Source organism: Aotus nancymaae, unplaced genomic scaffold (genome assembly GCF_030222135.1).
Source record: "Aotus nancymaae isolate 86718 unplaced genomic scaffold, 86718_ANA_hifiasm-v0.15.2.pri h1tg000039l, whole genome shotgun sequence".
NCBI lineage: Eukaryota > Metazoa > Chordata > Mammalia > Primates > Aotidae > Aotus > Aotus nancymaae.
Genome location: NW_026988453.1, coordinates 14,281,686 through 14,299,458, shown reverse-complemented (window position 1 = coordinate 14,299,458; position 17,773 = coordinate 14,281,686). Strand labels below are relative to the sequence as shown.

The 17,773-nt window shown below is 42.2% G+C and overlaps 1 protein-coding gene across 4 annotated transcripts in view; it reads right to left on the bottom strand.

Moving 5' to 3' along the window:
* Positions 1-1,782: 1,782 nt before the first annotated feature.
* Positions 1,783-17,773, bottom strand: part of TRAF5 (TNF receptor associated factor 5) — a 48,654-nt gene continuing 32,663 nt past the window's right edge. For all 4 annotated transcript variants that reach the window (XM_064360347.1, XM_064360349.1, XM_064360348.1 and 1 more), the window contains exons 5-11: positions 16,745-16,909; positions 15,722-15,799; positions 15,344-15,418; positions 11,199-11,291; positions 6,009-6,149; positions 4,204-4,372; positions 1,783-3,563 (exon numbers count right to left, since the gene is read on the bottom strand). In XM_064360347.1, the coding sequence (XP_064216417.1) occupies positions 2,986-3,563; positions 4,204-4,372; positions 6,009-6,149; positions 11,199-11,291; positions 15,344-15,418; positions 15,722-15,799; positions 16,745-16,909 (1,299 nt within the window). In that variant the 3' untranslated portion in view covers positions 1,783-2,985. The remainder of the gene's footprint in view (positions 3,564-4,203; positions 4,373-6,008; positions 6,150-11,198; positions 11,292-15,343; positions 15,419-15,721; positions 15,800-16,744; positions 16,910-17,773) is intronic.

Here is a 17,773-nt window from a genome sequence, read left to right as displayed (position 1 = left end):
TCAGCCTCCGTAGTAGCTGGGATTACAGGCATGCACCACCACATCCAGCTGATTTTTGTAGAGACGGGGTTTCACCACGTTGACCAGGCTGGTTGTGAACTTTTGGACTCAAGCAATCTGCCTGCCTTGGCTTCTTAAAGTTCTGGGACTTCAAGATTTCAGGCGTGAGCCATCTTGCCTGATTCACACCTAAAATTAAGTCCCCAAGCCCATCTGTTGTCAACAAGGCACACTTCTCTATCTCCTTACCCCATGCTTAATTTATAAATAAATAACAAGGTAATACCTGTCATGATTCAACTAACATGATGCAACTATCTGGCGTACGACTGAAAACACATTCATCTCTTCCCCAGAATTCCTCTCTCAGGATTTCAACATTACAGATTTAAATTTTGAGATTTTAGATGAGATCTTTCAGGATTTAACCTATTTTACAACTGAGCACACTAAGCCACAGAGAGGGAATGTGAACTGCCCAAGGTCTCACAGGTGGTGAGTGTTTGTAGCTGGAACTTGAACCAGGGTCTACCTTGGAAAGAGATTTCATACTGAGCCTCCTCCTGAGAAGCCTGCTGTCCACGGTTTGGAGGAAATTCATGGTCAGGAAACTGTGTCTCAGGAAACTGTTCCTCTAATGCATCATTCAGGATAAGCAAAATTATGATGCAGTAACAAGCAGTCTCCACTCTCTCCTTTTTCTGTTTGTTTTTATTTTTTAGAGATGGAGTCTCACTCTGTCACCCAGGCTGGAGTGCAGTGATGTGACATTAGCTCACTGCAACTTCCACCTCCTGGGTCAAGTAAGTTTCCTGCCTCAGTCTCCTGAGTAGCTGGGATTACAGGCACGCCTCACCACACCCAGGTAATTTTTGCATTTTTAGTGCAGAGTTTCATCATGTTAGCCAGGCTGGTCTTGAACTCTTGGCCTCAAATGAGCCTCCAGCCTTGCCTCCCAAAGTGCTGGGATTGCAGGCATGAGCCACTGCCCCTGGTGCAACCCCCATTCTCAATAGCTTACCAGAACAAAGGTTGGTTTCTGTCCCACACGACACATCCACAGCAGCCTAATGGATTCATCTAAATTGGAAACATCAAGAGTCCCATGGCAAAAAAAAAAAAGAGACACCTGGCCACTTGCTGACTCTGAAAGTTTCTGGTAAAAAGTGACACAGGTGGCCAGGCACCATGGCTCACACCTGTAATACCAGCACTTTGGGAGGCTGAGGCTTGCAGATCACCTGAGGTCAGCAGTTTGAGACCAGCCTGGCCAACGTGGTGAAACCTCCTCTCTCCTAAAAATACAAAAATTAGCTGGGTGTGGCACACACCTGTAATCCCAGCTACTTGGGAGGCTGAGGCAGGAAAATTGCTTGAACCTGAAAGGCAGAAGTTGTGGTGAGCTGAGATCATGCCATTGCACTCCAGCCTGGGTGACAGAGTGAGAATTTGTCTAAAAAAAAAAAAAAAAGCCAGGCATGGTGGCTCAAGCCTGTAATCCCAGCACTTTGGGAGGCCAAGGCGGGTGGATCACAAGGTCAAGAGATCGAGACCATCCTGGTCAACATGGTGAAACCCCGTCTCTACTAAAAATACAAAAAATTAGCTGGGCACAGTGGCACGTGCCTGTAATTCCAGCTACTCAGGAGGCTGAGGCAGGAGAATTGCCTGAACCCAGGAGGCGGAGGTTGCAGTGAGCCGAGATCGCGCCATTGCACTCCAGCCTGGGTAACAAGAGCGAAACTCCGTCTCAAAAAAAAAAAAAAGATGAATACAACCGGGCGTGGTGGCGGACACCTGTAATCCCAGCTACTCAGGAGGCTGAGGCAGGAAAATCACTTGAACCCAGGAGGCGGAGGTTGCAGTGAGCTGAGATTGCGCCATTGCATTTGAGGCTGGGTGACAGAGCGACACTTTGACTCAAAAAAGAAAGTTCTCAGAGAATAGCAGATACTGTTTTAGCCATCAGCTTTGGCTGAGAGTACTTCTGACACCCACAGGAAACTGTAAAGGTTTTCTCCCCAAGTTGTAAATTCCTTTTATCCATTTATGACATTTTCTCTATCATGTACTAAATTCTATCCATCTTCACATTTGTTATTGTTATCAAAACACATTCAAACTGTTTATATACATACACATATGTGGATATGCATATATATATGTGTGTGTATATACATGTACATATATATTTATTTGGTTGAATCTTATGAAACTGCTAATTTTTGACCATATTTGACCTATGAAATTAGTTTTTTTCATAGGGTTGAACCTAATGAAATCTGAACTGTAGCTGGCTGGCTCTATCTTATAGATTACTCAGCAGTACTTTCTGCTTTACTTCAGCAGCGAGAATGAAAATCCTTACCCCATTCACCAGTTCTTGTGTAGCCTTGCAAAATTGTGCTTGCAAACTGCTAATGAATTTCATAAAAATACTTAGAAGTATAGTAATTTCCACATATTTAGCATTTAACTGGGGAAAAAAAAAAGGTCGAAACAGCATGTTATCTTTGTAACTACATCACCCACTACTTAACTCGAACAGCCTACCTTATCTTTATAAAGATGGCTTTTGCAGGCTTAATGCCAGGTCTAGAGTCGACAGGCCAAACAATAAAATATCAAAGCATTTCAACTGGGAATTCTGCTGCCTCTATGTCCTCCATAACATTCAATATTTTGAGTGCCTGAGACACTGCGCTAAGCACCTGTAAAAGAAACGCCCCAAAAACTTCAACAAACTTACCATCTTTCAAGAAATATAAATAATAGGATATTCTAGGTGTTTTAAGTTTCAAACTGGGACAGAGTAAAATGTAAAAAGACAGCACTTCAGAAGTTTAAAACTGACTTCAAACGTTAAAGGAAAAAGGCAAATACAAATGTGCTTTGAGTCTAAATCCAGGTCAATATGATAATCGAATGTGCTCTCCTCCATGGTTCTGGCCCCAAGAAATCCTCTTATCACCCCATAAACAGTGACTAGAGATCCTCCAGGTCAGTTAAGTCCACGGCCACTTTCAAGAACAGAGTGTCATCTTTAATGTAGGTGTTCTTGGCATTCTCCAAAACGGAATGAGCCACAAAGCGGGGACAGCCAGATGCAATGTTCATCTCCCCATCGGGTCTTTTAAAGCTGCTGCTATTGGGGTCAGCCTTGAAGGTCTCCATAATGTGGTTTTTTTTGCCACTCTGGTCCAGAAGCATCAGGGTCACCCTCTGCCTGAATGGCCACTGCAACAATGAGTCAAACTCTCCTCGCATGACCACAAAGTACAGGGACAGGTGTGTCCCCTTCCCAGATCCATCCCCATTCAGGTATGCTCTAGCACAGAGCCGGTAGCCACAGCGGCTGGTGTAGAAGGACTGGCTGAAGATGGACACTGTGTGCCCGTCCACCGCCTCCCTCTTCTTCATCTTGTAATCTGTCACCTTCCAAATGAGCTTTCCATTATAGCAAGTACCCTCCAGCAATTTAAATCGCTCTTCATTTTTATTCAGCTGTGCTTTATGAATATTAATGTGGGTATCATGTTTGTTAGTTTCCTCTTCTAAAACAGCTGCAAATAAGGGGAAAAAAAGATTGCATAGGCCTAAAACATGTATTTAGAATCTTCCCAAAGTGGAATTTGGGAATTCTGGTATCTTAAAGATGAGCCTAATTCAGTGTCCGCAAATGGAGCATTTATTGTAATAATACTAACTCAGGAAATATCACGTCTCGGCACACGGCCTCCCAGGAAACCTGGATGTGTAGTCTTAAACTCACTGAAGTGTAGAGAAGACACACTGAGCATTCAACGAGCGTGAATCAGCATGCTGAGCCCCATACGTTTCCGACTAGAATGCTTTTAAATAGTCAAACCCTTTTATAGTTTTCCATACCTAAACAATGATCCCACCATATCTCTCCCTGCGCTTTCTCATTATTTTCCACTCTTCTTAAAAGTCATCAATCCCTGTTGGAATGTGCAGTCCTGTTTCCAGTCTTGGAACCTCCTAGCCCAGTCCCCCAACCCCGCTCATGGTCCTCCCTCATTTTCGCCTGAGTAGCTAGAAATCTCACAATGCTCTCACAAAGAGCAGATTCAGCCATTGTTTATCCTGGACAGATGTGACTCTCTATGTGGCCAGGTGTTTGTTTCATGAACACATGCAGACAAATGAGTCACCAAAAGAGAAATAAGATATCAGACATACCTAATCTTTGATCATTGTTTTCTAGCAGGGTCATTTTCTGTTTCACTGTATCAACTGCTTCCATCAAAGGCCTCAGGTCAAATTTATCTTGTTGCTGTTTAACCATTTGTGATAATTGATGCATTTGAGCTTCTAGCAAAGCCGACTTGTCAATGTGACTGGCAAAAACCTTTCATTACAAAATGGATCATGATGTTTAAAAAGTTAGTATTTTAGTAATTCATTGAGATTAACTTTTTTTTCAATTCAAACATATCACATTTAATCAATCAATTAACAGGATGAAAAATACAAGCCCAGAAAATAAAATTCAGTGAGGATCACAGAGAAATAAGCTACCTAATTATCTTCCTCCTCTTCCTCTCTCACCACAGCTCCTGTTCTACATGTTTGAACTTCTCTTTATCTAATTCTTATCCTCCCTTTGTTTCCCTCTGCTTGGTTCTCTAATCCATCTTTATATATTTATTTTCATGTTCTCTCTCCTCTTGCCCTATCACTTCTTTCTCTTCTTAGAGTCCAGTCTCCTGATTCACTCCTGCTCTGTCAGAAGGTGGAGAATGAGATGGAATAGGCCCACCTGTTCTGGCCTGAGCTCTACAGGTGGCACAGAAGGCCCTGAGTAAGGCCTAAACGCTTGACTGCTCTCTCAGTGGAAAAGATTAATAAAACTACTCCTCCCTTTCTGTGTGTGTGTATATACAAGGTATGGCTACTCAGAGTACCCATTTTATTTTTTCACTTTCAGTATTTGATAAATTACATGGGGAATTCAATACTTTAGTATATAACAGACTTTGTGTTAGATAACTGCCCAACCGTAGGCTAATGTCAGTGTTCTGAGCACATTTAAGGTATACTTGGCTAAGCTATGATTAATAGGTTAGGTGTACTAAACATATTTTTGACTTACGATATTTTCAATTTAATGGGTTTATCAGGACATAACTCCATTGTAAGTCAAGGAGCATCTGTACATACATATGTATATACACATATGCATATATCTTACATATATATTTCACATACATATATATTGTATGTGTATGTGGGGGGTGTGTATGCATGTAATGTGCTGGAAAAATATGGAAATGATGGGGCCTAGATGTTCTGGGATAATATGAATTTCAAACATATTTCCTATACCACATGTCTTGAAATCTTTTTCACTATAAATTTTCTAATCATGATAAAGATGTTATTCATCAGAATTCATTTATGGTTACTTGACATTCATAATTTACAAAGTACTTCGTTTTGCTATATTTTAGTAATGTTTAAAGCATTTTCTTCCCAAAGGAATTAATATTTCACTTGTTGACTACAAAATACAGGACTACAGATGCTCTCAATGAATCTGCAATCAAGTGATTAATATTGGCCCAACATTAATTAAAACCCTAATTGCTATAAATTACGTAGAAGTGTTGTATCAATGTTAAAGTTACTGGGGTTGTGTAAAACAAGATCTTTATTCTGAGGAAATATATGCTGAAGTATTAATATGAGGAGGTAAAGGGCAATAATATACACAGTGTACTCCCAAATGGTTTAGAATGCACACACGCGTGTGCAGACACATCGGGGAAGGAGCGGCGGCGGGGAGCATGAATGATGAAGCAAACAGCACAGAATGTTGACCTTGAGTGAATCTGGGTGGAGGTTATACAAGTGTTCTTTGCACCATCGTATTCTTACAGCTTTTCTGTATATTTTAAATTATTTCTATTTTAGCAGTTAAAAGAAAAATCCTCACTGCAATTGAAAGCCAAATCTTGGCTTTCGACAGAAAGGCCATTTCTCACCTGGATGTTTGAGAGGAAGCTTCCATTTCTGCCCAACGACTGTGTATACTGTTTGAACTCCTTTTCAATTTTACTTATAGTTTCTTCTAGCTGCTGGATTTTACTTTCTTTCTGTCCTAGGCTCTTGTGTAGGTCAGAAATCTAATAACAGGAATGTGAGGAAAAATAAGGCCATTGAATGTAACGGCACACATATAAGTTAAAATCGTACTTGCAGCTAAGAAAGTATCTAGGAAAAAAATATATATTTATTTCTAGGAAAACATTTACAGATAGAGTCCTACATAATTGTAGGAAGTTTTTTTTTTTTTTTTTTTGAGACAGAGTCTCACTCTGTTGCCCAGGCTGGAGTGCAGTGGTGTGATCTCAGCTCACTGTAACCTCTGCCTCCTGGGTTCAAGCAATTCTCCTGCCTCAGCCTCCCAAGTAGCTGGGACTACAGGTGTGCACCACCACACCTAGCTAATTTTTGTATTTTTTTTTTTTTTTTTTTGAGACGGAGTTTCGCTCTCGTTACCCAGGCTGGAGTGCAATGGCGCGATCTCGGCTCACCGCAACCTCCACCTCCCGGGTTCAGGCAATTCTCCTGCCTCAGCCTCCTGAGTAGCTGGGATTACAGGCACGCGCCACCATGCCCAGCTAATTTTTTTTTTTTGTATTAGTAGAGACGGGGTTTCACCATGTTGACCAGGATGGTCTCGATCTCTTGACCTAGTGATCCACCCGCCTCGGCCTCCCAAAGTGCTGGGATTACAGGCTTGAGCCACCGCGCCCGGCCTAATTTTTGTATTTTTAGAAGAGATAGGGTTTCACCCTGTTGGCCAGCATAGTCTCAATCTCCTGACCTTGTGATCCGCCCACCTCAGCCTCCCAAAGTGCTGGGATTACAGGCCTGAGCCACTGTGCCTGGCTGTAGGAAGATATTTACAGGTGGTTCCAAAAAGGCACATCCACACACTTTCTCATCAGCCTTTTCTATACCTAACCTACAAAGATGGTTCATCTAATGACAGACATCACTTGACTGAATTTACTGAACTAGTTCTCTTCACTCATTCAACATGCACTTATTAAGCAACCACAGAAGCCAGGCACAGTAGAACACACCTGTAATCCAAGATACCTGGAAGGCTGATGGGGGAGGACCACTTGAGCCCAGGAAATTGAGTCCAGCCTGGGTAACATAGTGACACCTCCGCTCTTAAAGCAAAATAAAACTAGGCTGGGCATGGTGGCTCACACCTGTAATTCCAACGCTTTGGGAGGCCGAGGCTGGTGGATCACTTGAGGTCGGGAGTTCAAGACCAGCCTAACCAACATGGAGAAACCCCATCACTACTAAAAAATACAAAAATTAGCTGGGCATGGTGGCACATGCCTGTAATCCCAGCTACTTGGGAGGCTGAGGCAGGAAAATTGCTTGAACCCAGGAGGCAGAGGTCGCTGTGAGCCAAGATAGCGCCATTGCACTCCAGCCTCGGCAACAAGAGCAAAACTCCATCTCAAAAATATAAACAAATAAATAAATAAAACTAACAGTACTGATCACCATACCACATTAAAGGCTATATGCATAGTATCAATAGTAATAACAGCAAAAATTTGCTGTCTGTCATACCCTTTTATTCATTACCTCTTGTACGCCTCAAAGAACCCTATAAGTTGCATGAATATTAGACTCATTTTTCAGATGAGGAAACAGAGGTACAGAGTTTTAAGTAACCCATCAGCATACAACCCAGCAAGTGATAGGCAAAACATGTGGGCAGCATATTGACAGATCTTATAATCTACTCGAGGGAAACAACTAGGTACCCAAAGCTGATCCTAGACAGCTCTTCTCTTATTCCCACATCCATTCAATCTGCAACAGTTACCAGCTTTAACTTTTAACACTGACAATAGAAAGAAAAAGACTTCCATCCGTTTCTCATTTCAGCACTGGTTTCAGTCCTCATTATTCCTCCCTTGGGTTACTACAGCAGCTTTCTAACTGGTCCTGCTCTACCGGTTCTACCCGCAACACACACTAGAACATAAGCTCCATGGGAGCCGGGACTGGCATAAATCTCACAGTCCACTGTGATCCCAGCAACTGGACTGGTGCCTGGCACCAGTAGGTGCTTGACAAATGTTTGTTAAATGAATGAACAGCATGAATGCTCTCCCTGGCTTTAGTCTTGTTCTCCTTCAATTTGTACTCCATACTGTGACCAGAATAATATTAAGAGAAAAATCTGGTCTTGAGCATTCCCTGCATAAAGATCTCTAGCGGCTTTCTTTTATAGGTGACACTGGGCCCTACATGACCTGACCCTGGCTATACTTTCAGCCTCAAGCCCATTCACATTCCACATGCATCCTCGTCCAGCAAGACCACACAACTCCTATTTCCCATCAGGCCCTGCTCTCTCAGACGCTTCTCTCTTCATCTAAAAACTACCACTTTTTAAGCCTCCACTCACAGGCACATCCTCTTGGAAATATTCCTTACGAGTACCACCCACCCAGACCACCTCTCAAGTTCCATGACACCCTGTTCACATTCTAGTGTGTAAATCATTATCACACTTACAACTTGCTTGAGACCATATCTGCTTATTTCTTTATCCTCAGAGCCTAGGACAGTGCCTGGCCCAGAACAGGCATTTGATACATGTTTTATGAATGAATGCACAAATGGCTGAGAGAATCATTTGATCTCTGGCCCTAGAATCCTTTATTTAGACTCTTAAGAGCTGACTTCTCCCTACCTGCCTGACCAAAAGCAAACTCCTTGTCTCTCTCTGCACCCGAACCTCTAATCTGCTCCAGTTCTGTAGGTCAATCTCAGTTAATATCATTACCATGTCCCCTGTTTACTCAGCTTAGTACATGCAGTTTACAACCTCAGAATGTCTCTTGATGCTCTCTTTCCAGCCCGCTGACATGGCCTTGGTTGAGCCTTTACCATCACCACCACCACCTCCAGCATCTTGCTTCCACCTATTATTGAAGTGCTTGTGTGTTAGGCATTATGCTACCAGCTTAACCATCATCACAATCCCATTTACAAATGAGGAAACGGGATGAGAGATGAAGTAGTTTGTCCAAACTCATATGGCTAGTGTGCAGCCTGGCTGCAAACCTAGGCATTCTGGCTCCAGAGCCTTCACTCTTAGCAATTGCCATGCTATTACCAACTGTCTTGCTTTTAAAAAACAAACAAAGCCCTTTGGGAAGCTGAGGCAGGCAGATGGTTTGAGCTCACGGGACCAGCCTGGGCAGCATGGCGAAACCCTGTCTCTATAAAATATACGAAAATGGCCGGGTGCGGTGGCTCATGCCTGTAATCCCAGCACTTTGGGAGGTCGAGGCGGGTGGATCACGAGGTCAGGAGTTCAAGACCAGCCTGGCCAAGATGGTGAAACCTTGTCTCTACTAAAAATTAAAAAAAAATTAGCTGGGCGTGGTGGCACGTGCCTGTAATCCCAGCTACTTGGGAGGCTGAGGCAGAAGAATCGCCTAAACCCAGGAGGTGGAGGTTGTAGTGAGCCAAGATCATGCCACTGCACTCCAGCCCTGGTAACAGAGTGAGACTCCATCTCAAAAAAGGAAAAAAAAGAAAATAAAATACAAAAATTAGCTGAGTGTGGCAGTGCACACCCTATAGTCCCAGCTACTCAAGAGGCTGAGGCGGAAGGATTTCTTGAGCCTGGGAGGCAGAGATTGTAGAGAGTCCAGATCGCACCGCTGTACTCCAGCCTGGGTGACAGGGCCATCTCGACAAACAATTAGTTGGCCAAGTATTTTCCAATTAAGAAACCTCCATTAGCTCCCTATTACTGAAACAAACATTAGTTCAAACTTCTGGCACTTAAAACCTTTCTGAAACAAGGCAGAGTATGAATGAATGAAAAAATAATTGAATGCACAGTTTCTAAAACCTCGTAGGCTACACGGAAGGTCACTGCAATCTGGATCCAACACACCAGTCTCCAGCCTTTCCCTGTCTCATACTCAGAAGTCCATTCATCCTAAAACCCCATTTCCTTGATCCATCAGAATTTCTTATGCCTCCCTGCTTCAGTGCAAGCTCTCCCTTTTGGATGTCCTTTTTCCACATTTTAATTGCTGAATCTTTCTTCCTTCAAGAGGCAGCTTGGATATCTTACCTTGGATAGTCTTCCCCAACTCACCCAGAATAAACTGCTACAGTCTCTGTACCCCAGACTGAGTTACAGCACGTTCCACAAGCCATGACAACTTACCTGTTTATAGTTATGTTAGTTCTTCAAGGGTAGAGGCTATGTCTTCCTTGGTTCAGTGTCCCTAACAGCAAAAACTGTATCTGACATATGGTAGGTGTTTCTTGAATGAAAGGATGGATGAATGAGGCAACTGATACAGAAGGAACTTGAGAACAGTTACGAGGCAGCATGCCTTCTATCAAAGTTACTGTTTAATTAGTCTTCCTAATTTTCTCCAGGATCTGACCTTGGAAACTCACATATCTACTTTAATAGAAAAATCCTCTGCAGTAGTAAACATCAGCTCCTTTTCTGAAAATGGATGGTTTTCTTCCCTACTTGGGCTTGAAAAGTCTGATTTTTTGAGATGTTCTAACAAAATAATTAACTTTCTTAAAAATTGCTTAATAGAATCAGCATTTATTGAGGTTAATAAAAGAGTGCCACAGGAACTATGGCGGGCAGCTGCATACCATTTCACTTGATAATCACAACTCCGTGAAATAAGTGTGTATGTGTGCATTTGTCAGGCTGCAAAGCTTCTCAAAGGCAGGAGCTTAGACTTATCACAAAATTTATAAAACCCATAGTGCTTAGAACAGATAGTCAACTGTTGTTTCACAGTAATATTAATGTACTTAAACATCAAATTGCTAGGTACCAGGTATTAACCAAAAGATGTGTAGAGAGGGTATTGAGAGGCAGTTATGGTATACCATGGGGAGTACTGGATTTAGAATCAGAGGACATGGGTTTTGAGATTGAATTCTGCTGCTTCCAATTAAAACACAAAAATTTCTCAGAGCTCAGTTATTTCCTCTGTTGAATGAAGGGGATGGACCCAAGAATCTTAATGGCACCTTCCAATTCTAACATTCTACAATTCTATGAGCCTGCACAGAGGAAGCAAATCTCAGCAATTCTGTTGCTTCACTTTATATTTGTACCTTTGAAAATTTACCTGTTCTTCTAATTGGACGTTCTTTTCTAAAATCAAACGCACGTGCTCCTGTAAGGCTGATTGCTCATGTTCCTGCAGGTTCCTCCGTCTATCCTGCAATGTGAAGAGAAAAATAAGTCAGGTTGATGAGAGGCTCCAAAAAATGAGAGAGGTGGTAGGATATCTTAACAACTTTGCTTACTTTAATAGTTTAAACACGCAGCAGTCTCTAGGTGGGTTGCAGGAAAAATGACTCCAGTGGGTTCCTTTTCCAGCTTTAGGATTCTTTTTTTTTTTTGCTTGCTTGCTCTGTCACCCAGGCTGGAGTGCAGTGGTGTGATCTCGGCTCACTGCCTCTGCCTCCTGGATTCAAGCGATTCTTGTGCCTCAGCCTCCCAATTAGCTGGGAATACAGGTACCCACCACCATGCCCAGCTAACTTTTATATTTTTAGTAGAGATAGGGTTTCACCATGTTGGCCAGGCTAGTCTCGAATTCCTGGCCTCAAGTGATTCATCTGCCTTGGCCTCCCAAAGTGCTGGGATTATAGGTGTGAGCCACCATGCCCCGCCCCAGCTTTAGAATTCTACAAAAACCATGAGACAGAGAATCAGGCCAATGCCAAAATTCTCAGTGCTGATTTTCTTCCTTGCTCTGGGAGTATATGACTGTGGGTTAAATGGAGTTATCATCTCTCAACTATTCCCACATAAAACCATCTCCTTGGTGGGTTATCTTCAAATCAGTTTTAAGTTAACGCCAGTTCCTCCTCCTGTCAAGCACAGTTCCATGCTGCCTCCAATCACTGCCTGGCTGCCCTGGGCAGAAGGAATGCCAGCTGATTTTATTTTTTATTTTATTTTATCTTCATTTTTTGAGACGGAGTTTCCCTCTTGTTACCCAGGCTGGAGTGCAATGGCGCGATCTCGGCTCACCGCAACCTCCGCCTCCTGGGTTCAGGCAATTCTCCTGCCTCAGCCTCCTGAGTAGCTGGGATTACAGGCACGTGCCACCATGCCCAGCTAATTTTTTGTATTTTCAGTAGAGACGGGGTTTCACCATGTTGACCAGGATGGTCTCGATCTCTTGACCTCGTGATCCACCCGCCTCGGCCTCCCAAAGTGCTGGGATTACAGGCGTGAGCCAGCGCCCGGCTGACAGCTGATTTTAATTTCAGCCCATGCAAATTTGTTGCTCTCAAAAACCAAAGAATATATTTGTAAGAAGAAATGGTTGCTTTTTTCCTAATCATTAAAAGATTTATTTGGAGACTGCCTATATGACTAGTAAAATTAAATGTTTGTTAGGTGTTCAAGGTGATCCATCCTAACTAAATATTTATCAATTTCCATTCAGGTTAGGTTTGGCCTTTTTGGTGACAGGCTGTTCTAAATAAGGTTCCAGAGAATAACTCCCCCAGCCATCCCAAGCTCTGGTACTGAGGCAAGTTCTAGAATACAAACCAACTGGAGATTTGGACCTGACTGTAAAGATCCTTTTCAGAGCTAGAAAGCAAATCTGCATTTTTTTTTTTTTTTTTTTTGAGACAGGGTCTCACTCTGTTGCCCAGGCTGGAGTACAATGGCGTGATCTTGGTTCACTGCAATCTCTGCCTCCCTGGCTCAAGAGATTCTCCCACCTTAGCCTCCCAAATAGCTGGGACTACAGGCCCACACTACCACACCTAGCTAATTTTTGTATGTTTTGGTAGAGATGGGGTTTCACCATGTTGCTCAGGCTGGACAATCATGCATTTCATTCACAAGAAGGCAAAGCCTAGCCTTTTGGCAGGCAAGACAACCTCTGGTTTGAGATGTGACAAAATATATAGACTCTTCACTGACTTTTTTAAAGCCTTCTCAGAATATACATTTTTTAATGGTTTTTAAAATGAAAGAAATATGTGCTTATGTCAAACAACATAAGATGAAGAAGGATAAATAAAAGGCCTATCTCCACACCCAATTTCCTAGTCTTACCAGAGTAAGGCTATATACACATTTTTAACACAAATGAGAACATACTATATTTAATTTATATATATATCTCTCATTTTTATCAGCTACATAGTATTCTAAAATTTGAATATATAACTATATAGTTATGTTTTAATGATGGACTTATAGGTTGTTTTTAGTTTGGGGTTTTTTTTTTTCCTATAAAAACAATAATAAAATAAACATCTTTGTGTATGTTTGTGTATGTGTAATCACTGTATACTTAAAAAAGGGTATCTGTGGCATAAATCCTAGCAGTAGAACTGCAGGGCCAATGTGTGGATTCATTTTTTATTTTCATAGATATAACCAAATTGCCCTAAAAAATGTGAGGTATCATAAAATGTTTTAATCTTTATCAATTTGATGACATTAGGTAAAGTATTTCTTGTTGTAATTTATATTTATTTAAGAATGAAACTGAGCATCTTTTCTTACATCTATCAGCCAAATGAATCTTTTTCTGGAACTGCCTATGTACTATACATCTTTGCCTATTTTTCCATTAAGTTGAGCAAGTTATTAACATGTAAGAATTCTTTGTATATTAAGAAAAATAGCCCCCTTTTCTTTTTCTCTGATCATATGTTGCAAACTTTTCCCTCCAGTTCATGGTTTGCTATTTGACTTTATTTATGGTATTTTTAAAAATCATATATAAGTTTTAAATATTTATTATTAAGTTTATCAAAATTATGGCTTCTGGTTTTGTGATAGTCATTTAAGAAAGAGCTGCTTTTTTTGTTATAGTTTCTGGGTTTTTGATTTGTTTTGTTTTGTTTTTCTCTTGAGACAGAGTCTCACTCTGTCATCCAGGCTGGAGCGCAGTGGCACGACCTTGGCTCACTGCAACCTTGGCCTTCCGGGTTCAAGCAATTCTCATACCTCAGCCTCCCCAATAGCTGGGATTACAAGTGCTCATGCCAGCCACCACGTCCAGTTAATTTTTGTATTTTTTTTTTTTTTTTTTTGAGACGGAGTTTCGCTCTTGATACCCAGGCTGGAGCGCAATGGCGCGATCTCGGCTCACCGCAATCTCCGCCTCCTGTGTTCAGGCAATTCTCCTGCCTCAGCCTCCTGAGTAGCTGGGATTACAGGCACGCGCCACCGTGCCCAGCTAATTTTTTGTATTAGTAGAGACGGGGTTTCACCATGTTGGCCAGGCTGCTCTCGAACTTCTAACCTCAAATGATCCACCTATCTCAACCTCCCAAAGTAATGGGATTACCGGTGTGAGTCACTGCACCAGCCTCTTTATTTTAAGAATAAAAAAATTCACTCATTTTTCCTTCCAGCATTTTCATGATTTCTGAAGTGAACTTTTTATTTTGGAGTAATTTTAGAGTTACAGAAAACACAGAATGATAATACAGAACCTGATAAATTTTAATGCCTAAAACTTTGATCCATCTGGAATCTATTCAAAAGACTGAAGTAGAAATCAAATTTTATTTTAATTTTGTATAATTCATGAATAATTATTTTAAGCTAATAACATACATATTAAAACACAATTTTAGTCCATTTTGTTTCAGTATACTTGGTGATATACAAGGGTATATCACCATAAAACCAGGGTTTGTAATCATGAGAGGAGTAACCCCAGAAGGTTTCCAAACCAGGTGGAGACAATGGAATTGGAATTAGAAATAATTATTGTGATGGTTAATTTTATGTGTCAACCTGGCTAGGCTACGGTGCCCAATTGTTTGGTCAAAACAAGTCTATATGTTGCTGTGAAGGTATTTATAGATGTGATGAAAACAACTGGTAGACCTGAAATAAGCAAATTACCCTCCGTAGTGGGGTGGGCCTCATCCAATCATCTGAAGGCCTTCAGAGCAAACACTGCTTCCTGAAGAAAAAGAGCTTCTCCTCAAGACTGCAGCATAGAAACTCCAGCCAGAGTTTCCAGATTGCTGAGCTGCCCTGCAAATTCTGGACTTGCTAGCCCCGACAACTGCAAGAGCCGACTTCTTAAAATAAGTATCTCCCTATATGTATATATCCCATTGGTTCTGTTTCACTGGATAACCCTAAAATAATTAGCCTTAAATTTCTCAGAACTGTATGGCTTTCTCCATCCTCAATGGAACAGAGAGTAAACTGAACTTGCCAAGTGAATGATACAGTAGAATGCAGAGGCAGAAACAAAAAGGCATTCCATACCGTTACAGCACAGCCATAGTGCTTCAAAGGACAGTCTTGCTCAGCTTCAGGACACACAGCCAGGTGTTCATCCACCTACGAAATGGATAGCCACGAGCATAAATTCATCACTGATTCTCCAACTGCAGCAATCGGGGAACCAAGGGTGACTTGGGAAGAAGGCAAGGACCAGGAGAAGGAGAGATGCCTGGCAAGAAAGAGTATGATGAAAACTGGAAAGAGTTCGCAGGGCAAAGAGAAGGAAAGACAGAGACGTCACTATCACGAGTATAATTCAAGCCCCGGGCCCTTATCTATGGGATTTATCAAACACAGACCACAGTGATTACCAAAACTTTATCTTCCATAAAATCTACAGAGAGGATTCTTTGCAGTTACCTCAGTTTTTAGAATAATCTTCGAACAATTGTTGGGACAAAATACCGGGTATTCAGGACACAAGTTTTCCTCATGATTCTGAAATAGAGAGAGTGCAATGAAACAAAGCCAAGGGTTGTCTTCCATGGCCTCACAACGATTACACCTGTGTCTCTTTGGGGCTATACGTCATGTGGCTTACTCTCTACAGAAAGTTCTGGCCTAGTTCCAAAATAGGATTAAAGATGTCTGTTTTCTAGGCATAAATTAACTTAATTGAAATATTACATTTTCCAATTTTTCCAAAAAAAAGTCATAGAGCACAGGACTCAAAGAAGGTAGATTGGGGAACTGCCAGCGTAACGCCTTCGGGACATGTAAAAGGTACCCACGGTTTCTTTTTAGGCCCACATCCCGCCTCCCAGCTACGCTGCAGAACTCAGAGAGGAGACATTCTCACCACCTCCTTGTGACTCAGCACCCAGCATTCCTTACACATACACAGCACGTGTTCAAATAATATTTTTGCCAACAATAAATGAATAGAGTGCTACCAACAAGAAGGTCTGAAGCTTTTCACAGAACTTCTCTCCAAAAAGCAAATTCTTTAGACCTAACTCTGTACAAAAATAAATGCAGGAATGTTCTTCCGGCATTTCACCTGATTCGCTGTGACCACCCAGGCATAATTTAGCTCCGTACAGACGACTGTTTTGTGTGTCGCTGTTGTTGTTTTTTAATTCGAGAAGGAATTTCACTCATCACGCAGGCTGGAGTGCAATGGCGTGATCTCGGCTCACTACAACCTCCACCTCACAGGTTCAAGCAGTTCTCCTGCCTCAGCCTCCCTAGTAGCTGAATTCCAGGCACACATCACCACGCCCAGCTAATTTTTGTATGTTTAGTAGAAACAGGGTTTCACCGTGTTGGCCAGGCTGGTCTCAAACTCCTGACCCCGGGTGATCCACTCGCCTCGGCCTCCCAAAGTGCTAGGATTGTAGGCATGAGCCACTGCGTCCAGCCATGTGTCGTGGTGTTTTTTACCTGTAGATTAATGACTACCACATCCTTTTTGCAATAAACGCATTTTTCCTCTCGAAACTGACAGTATGCACTCAAATGCTCTTTCAGGTCTTTTCGTAGGACTGGTTCCCGGCAGTTCTCATTAGAACACTGCACAGCTTGAAATAAGCACTGCTGAAGGTGATCCTGCAACAGATAACAACAGGCCAGTGGGACCTGCTGCCCAGGGCAGTGGGAGGGAGGTCAGCTGGAAGGCCTAGAGAGGGATAGAGAACAGGGTGGGCAGCTGCGCAGAAAGGCTTGCACAGGGCAAGGCACCGGGTAGGCTCTCAGGGGATGCAGCCCACTGCCTCTGCTGAGGAGAGGGCATGGGGAGGGCTGCCTTGGTTGGGAGGAATTCAGAGGACAGGGGAAGATGGGTGAAGAGGGAAGTACACCAAGATCTAATAACGTGCTCATATTCTCAGGTTAGTTCTTGGATATTTTCCTTAATTTATGAGTTCTTCAAGGACATTTTTATTTCTTTTGTGCGCTCTTCATCCGAACCCCCAGCATCAAGTATGGGTCCATGTAGAGCAGATGGCAAAAGACAGGAAACAAGAAAAAGAAAAAAGGAGAGAAAGGCATATCTTAACTCAAGGAAGAAAGGCAAAGGATGAAGACGAAAAGAAGGGAGAGGAAGCTATTCCAGGAATGATAAAGAGAAGGAGATGGAGGAAATACAGGTGTGCAGGCCCAAGAGAAGCTGGGAATGTTCAGACTGGTAAAATCAGGAAATATTTTTAACCATTAATGATAATTTATTGGCCATGTGTGCTGGCTCATCCTCATAATCCCAGAACCTTAGGAGGCTGAGACAGGAGGATCACTTGAGGCCAGGACTCAAGTCCAGCCTGGGCAACACAGTGAGACCCCAAGACTTTGTCTTACACAAATTTCTTTTTTTAATTAGCCAAGTGTGGTGGTGTACACCTGTGATCCCAGCTACAAAGGAGGCTGAGGTGGGAGGATCAGTTGAGTCCAGCAGTTTGAGGCTGCAGTAAGCTATGA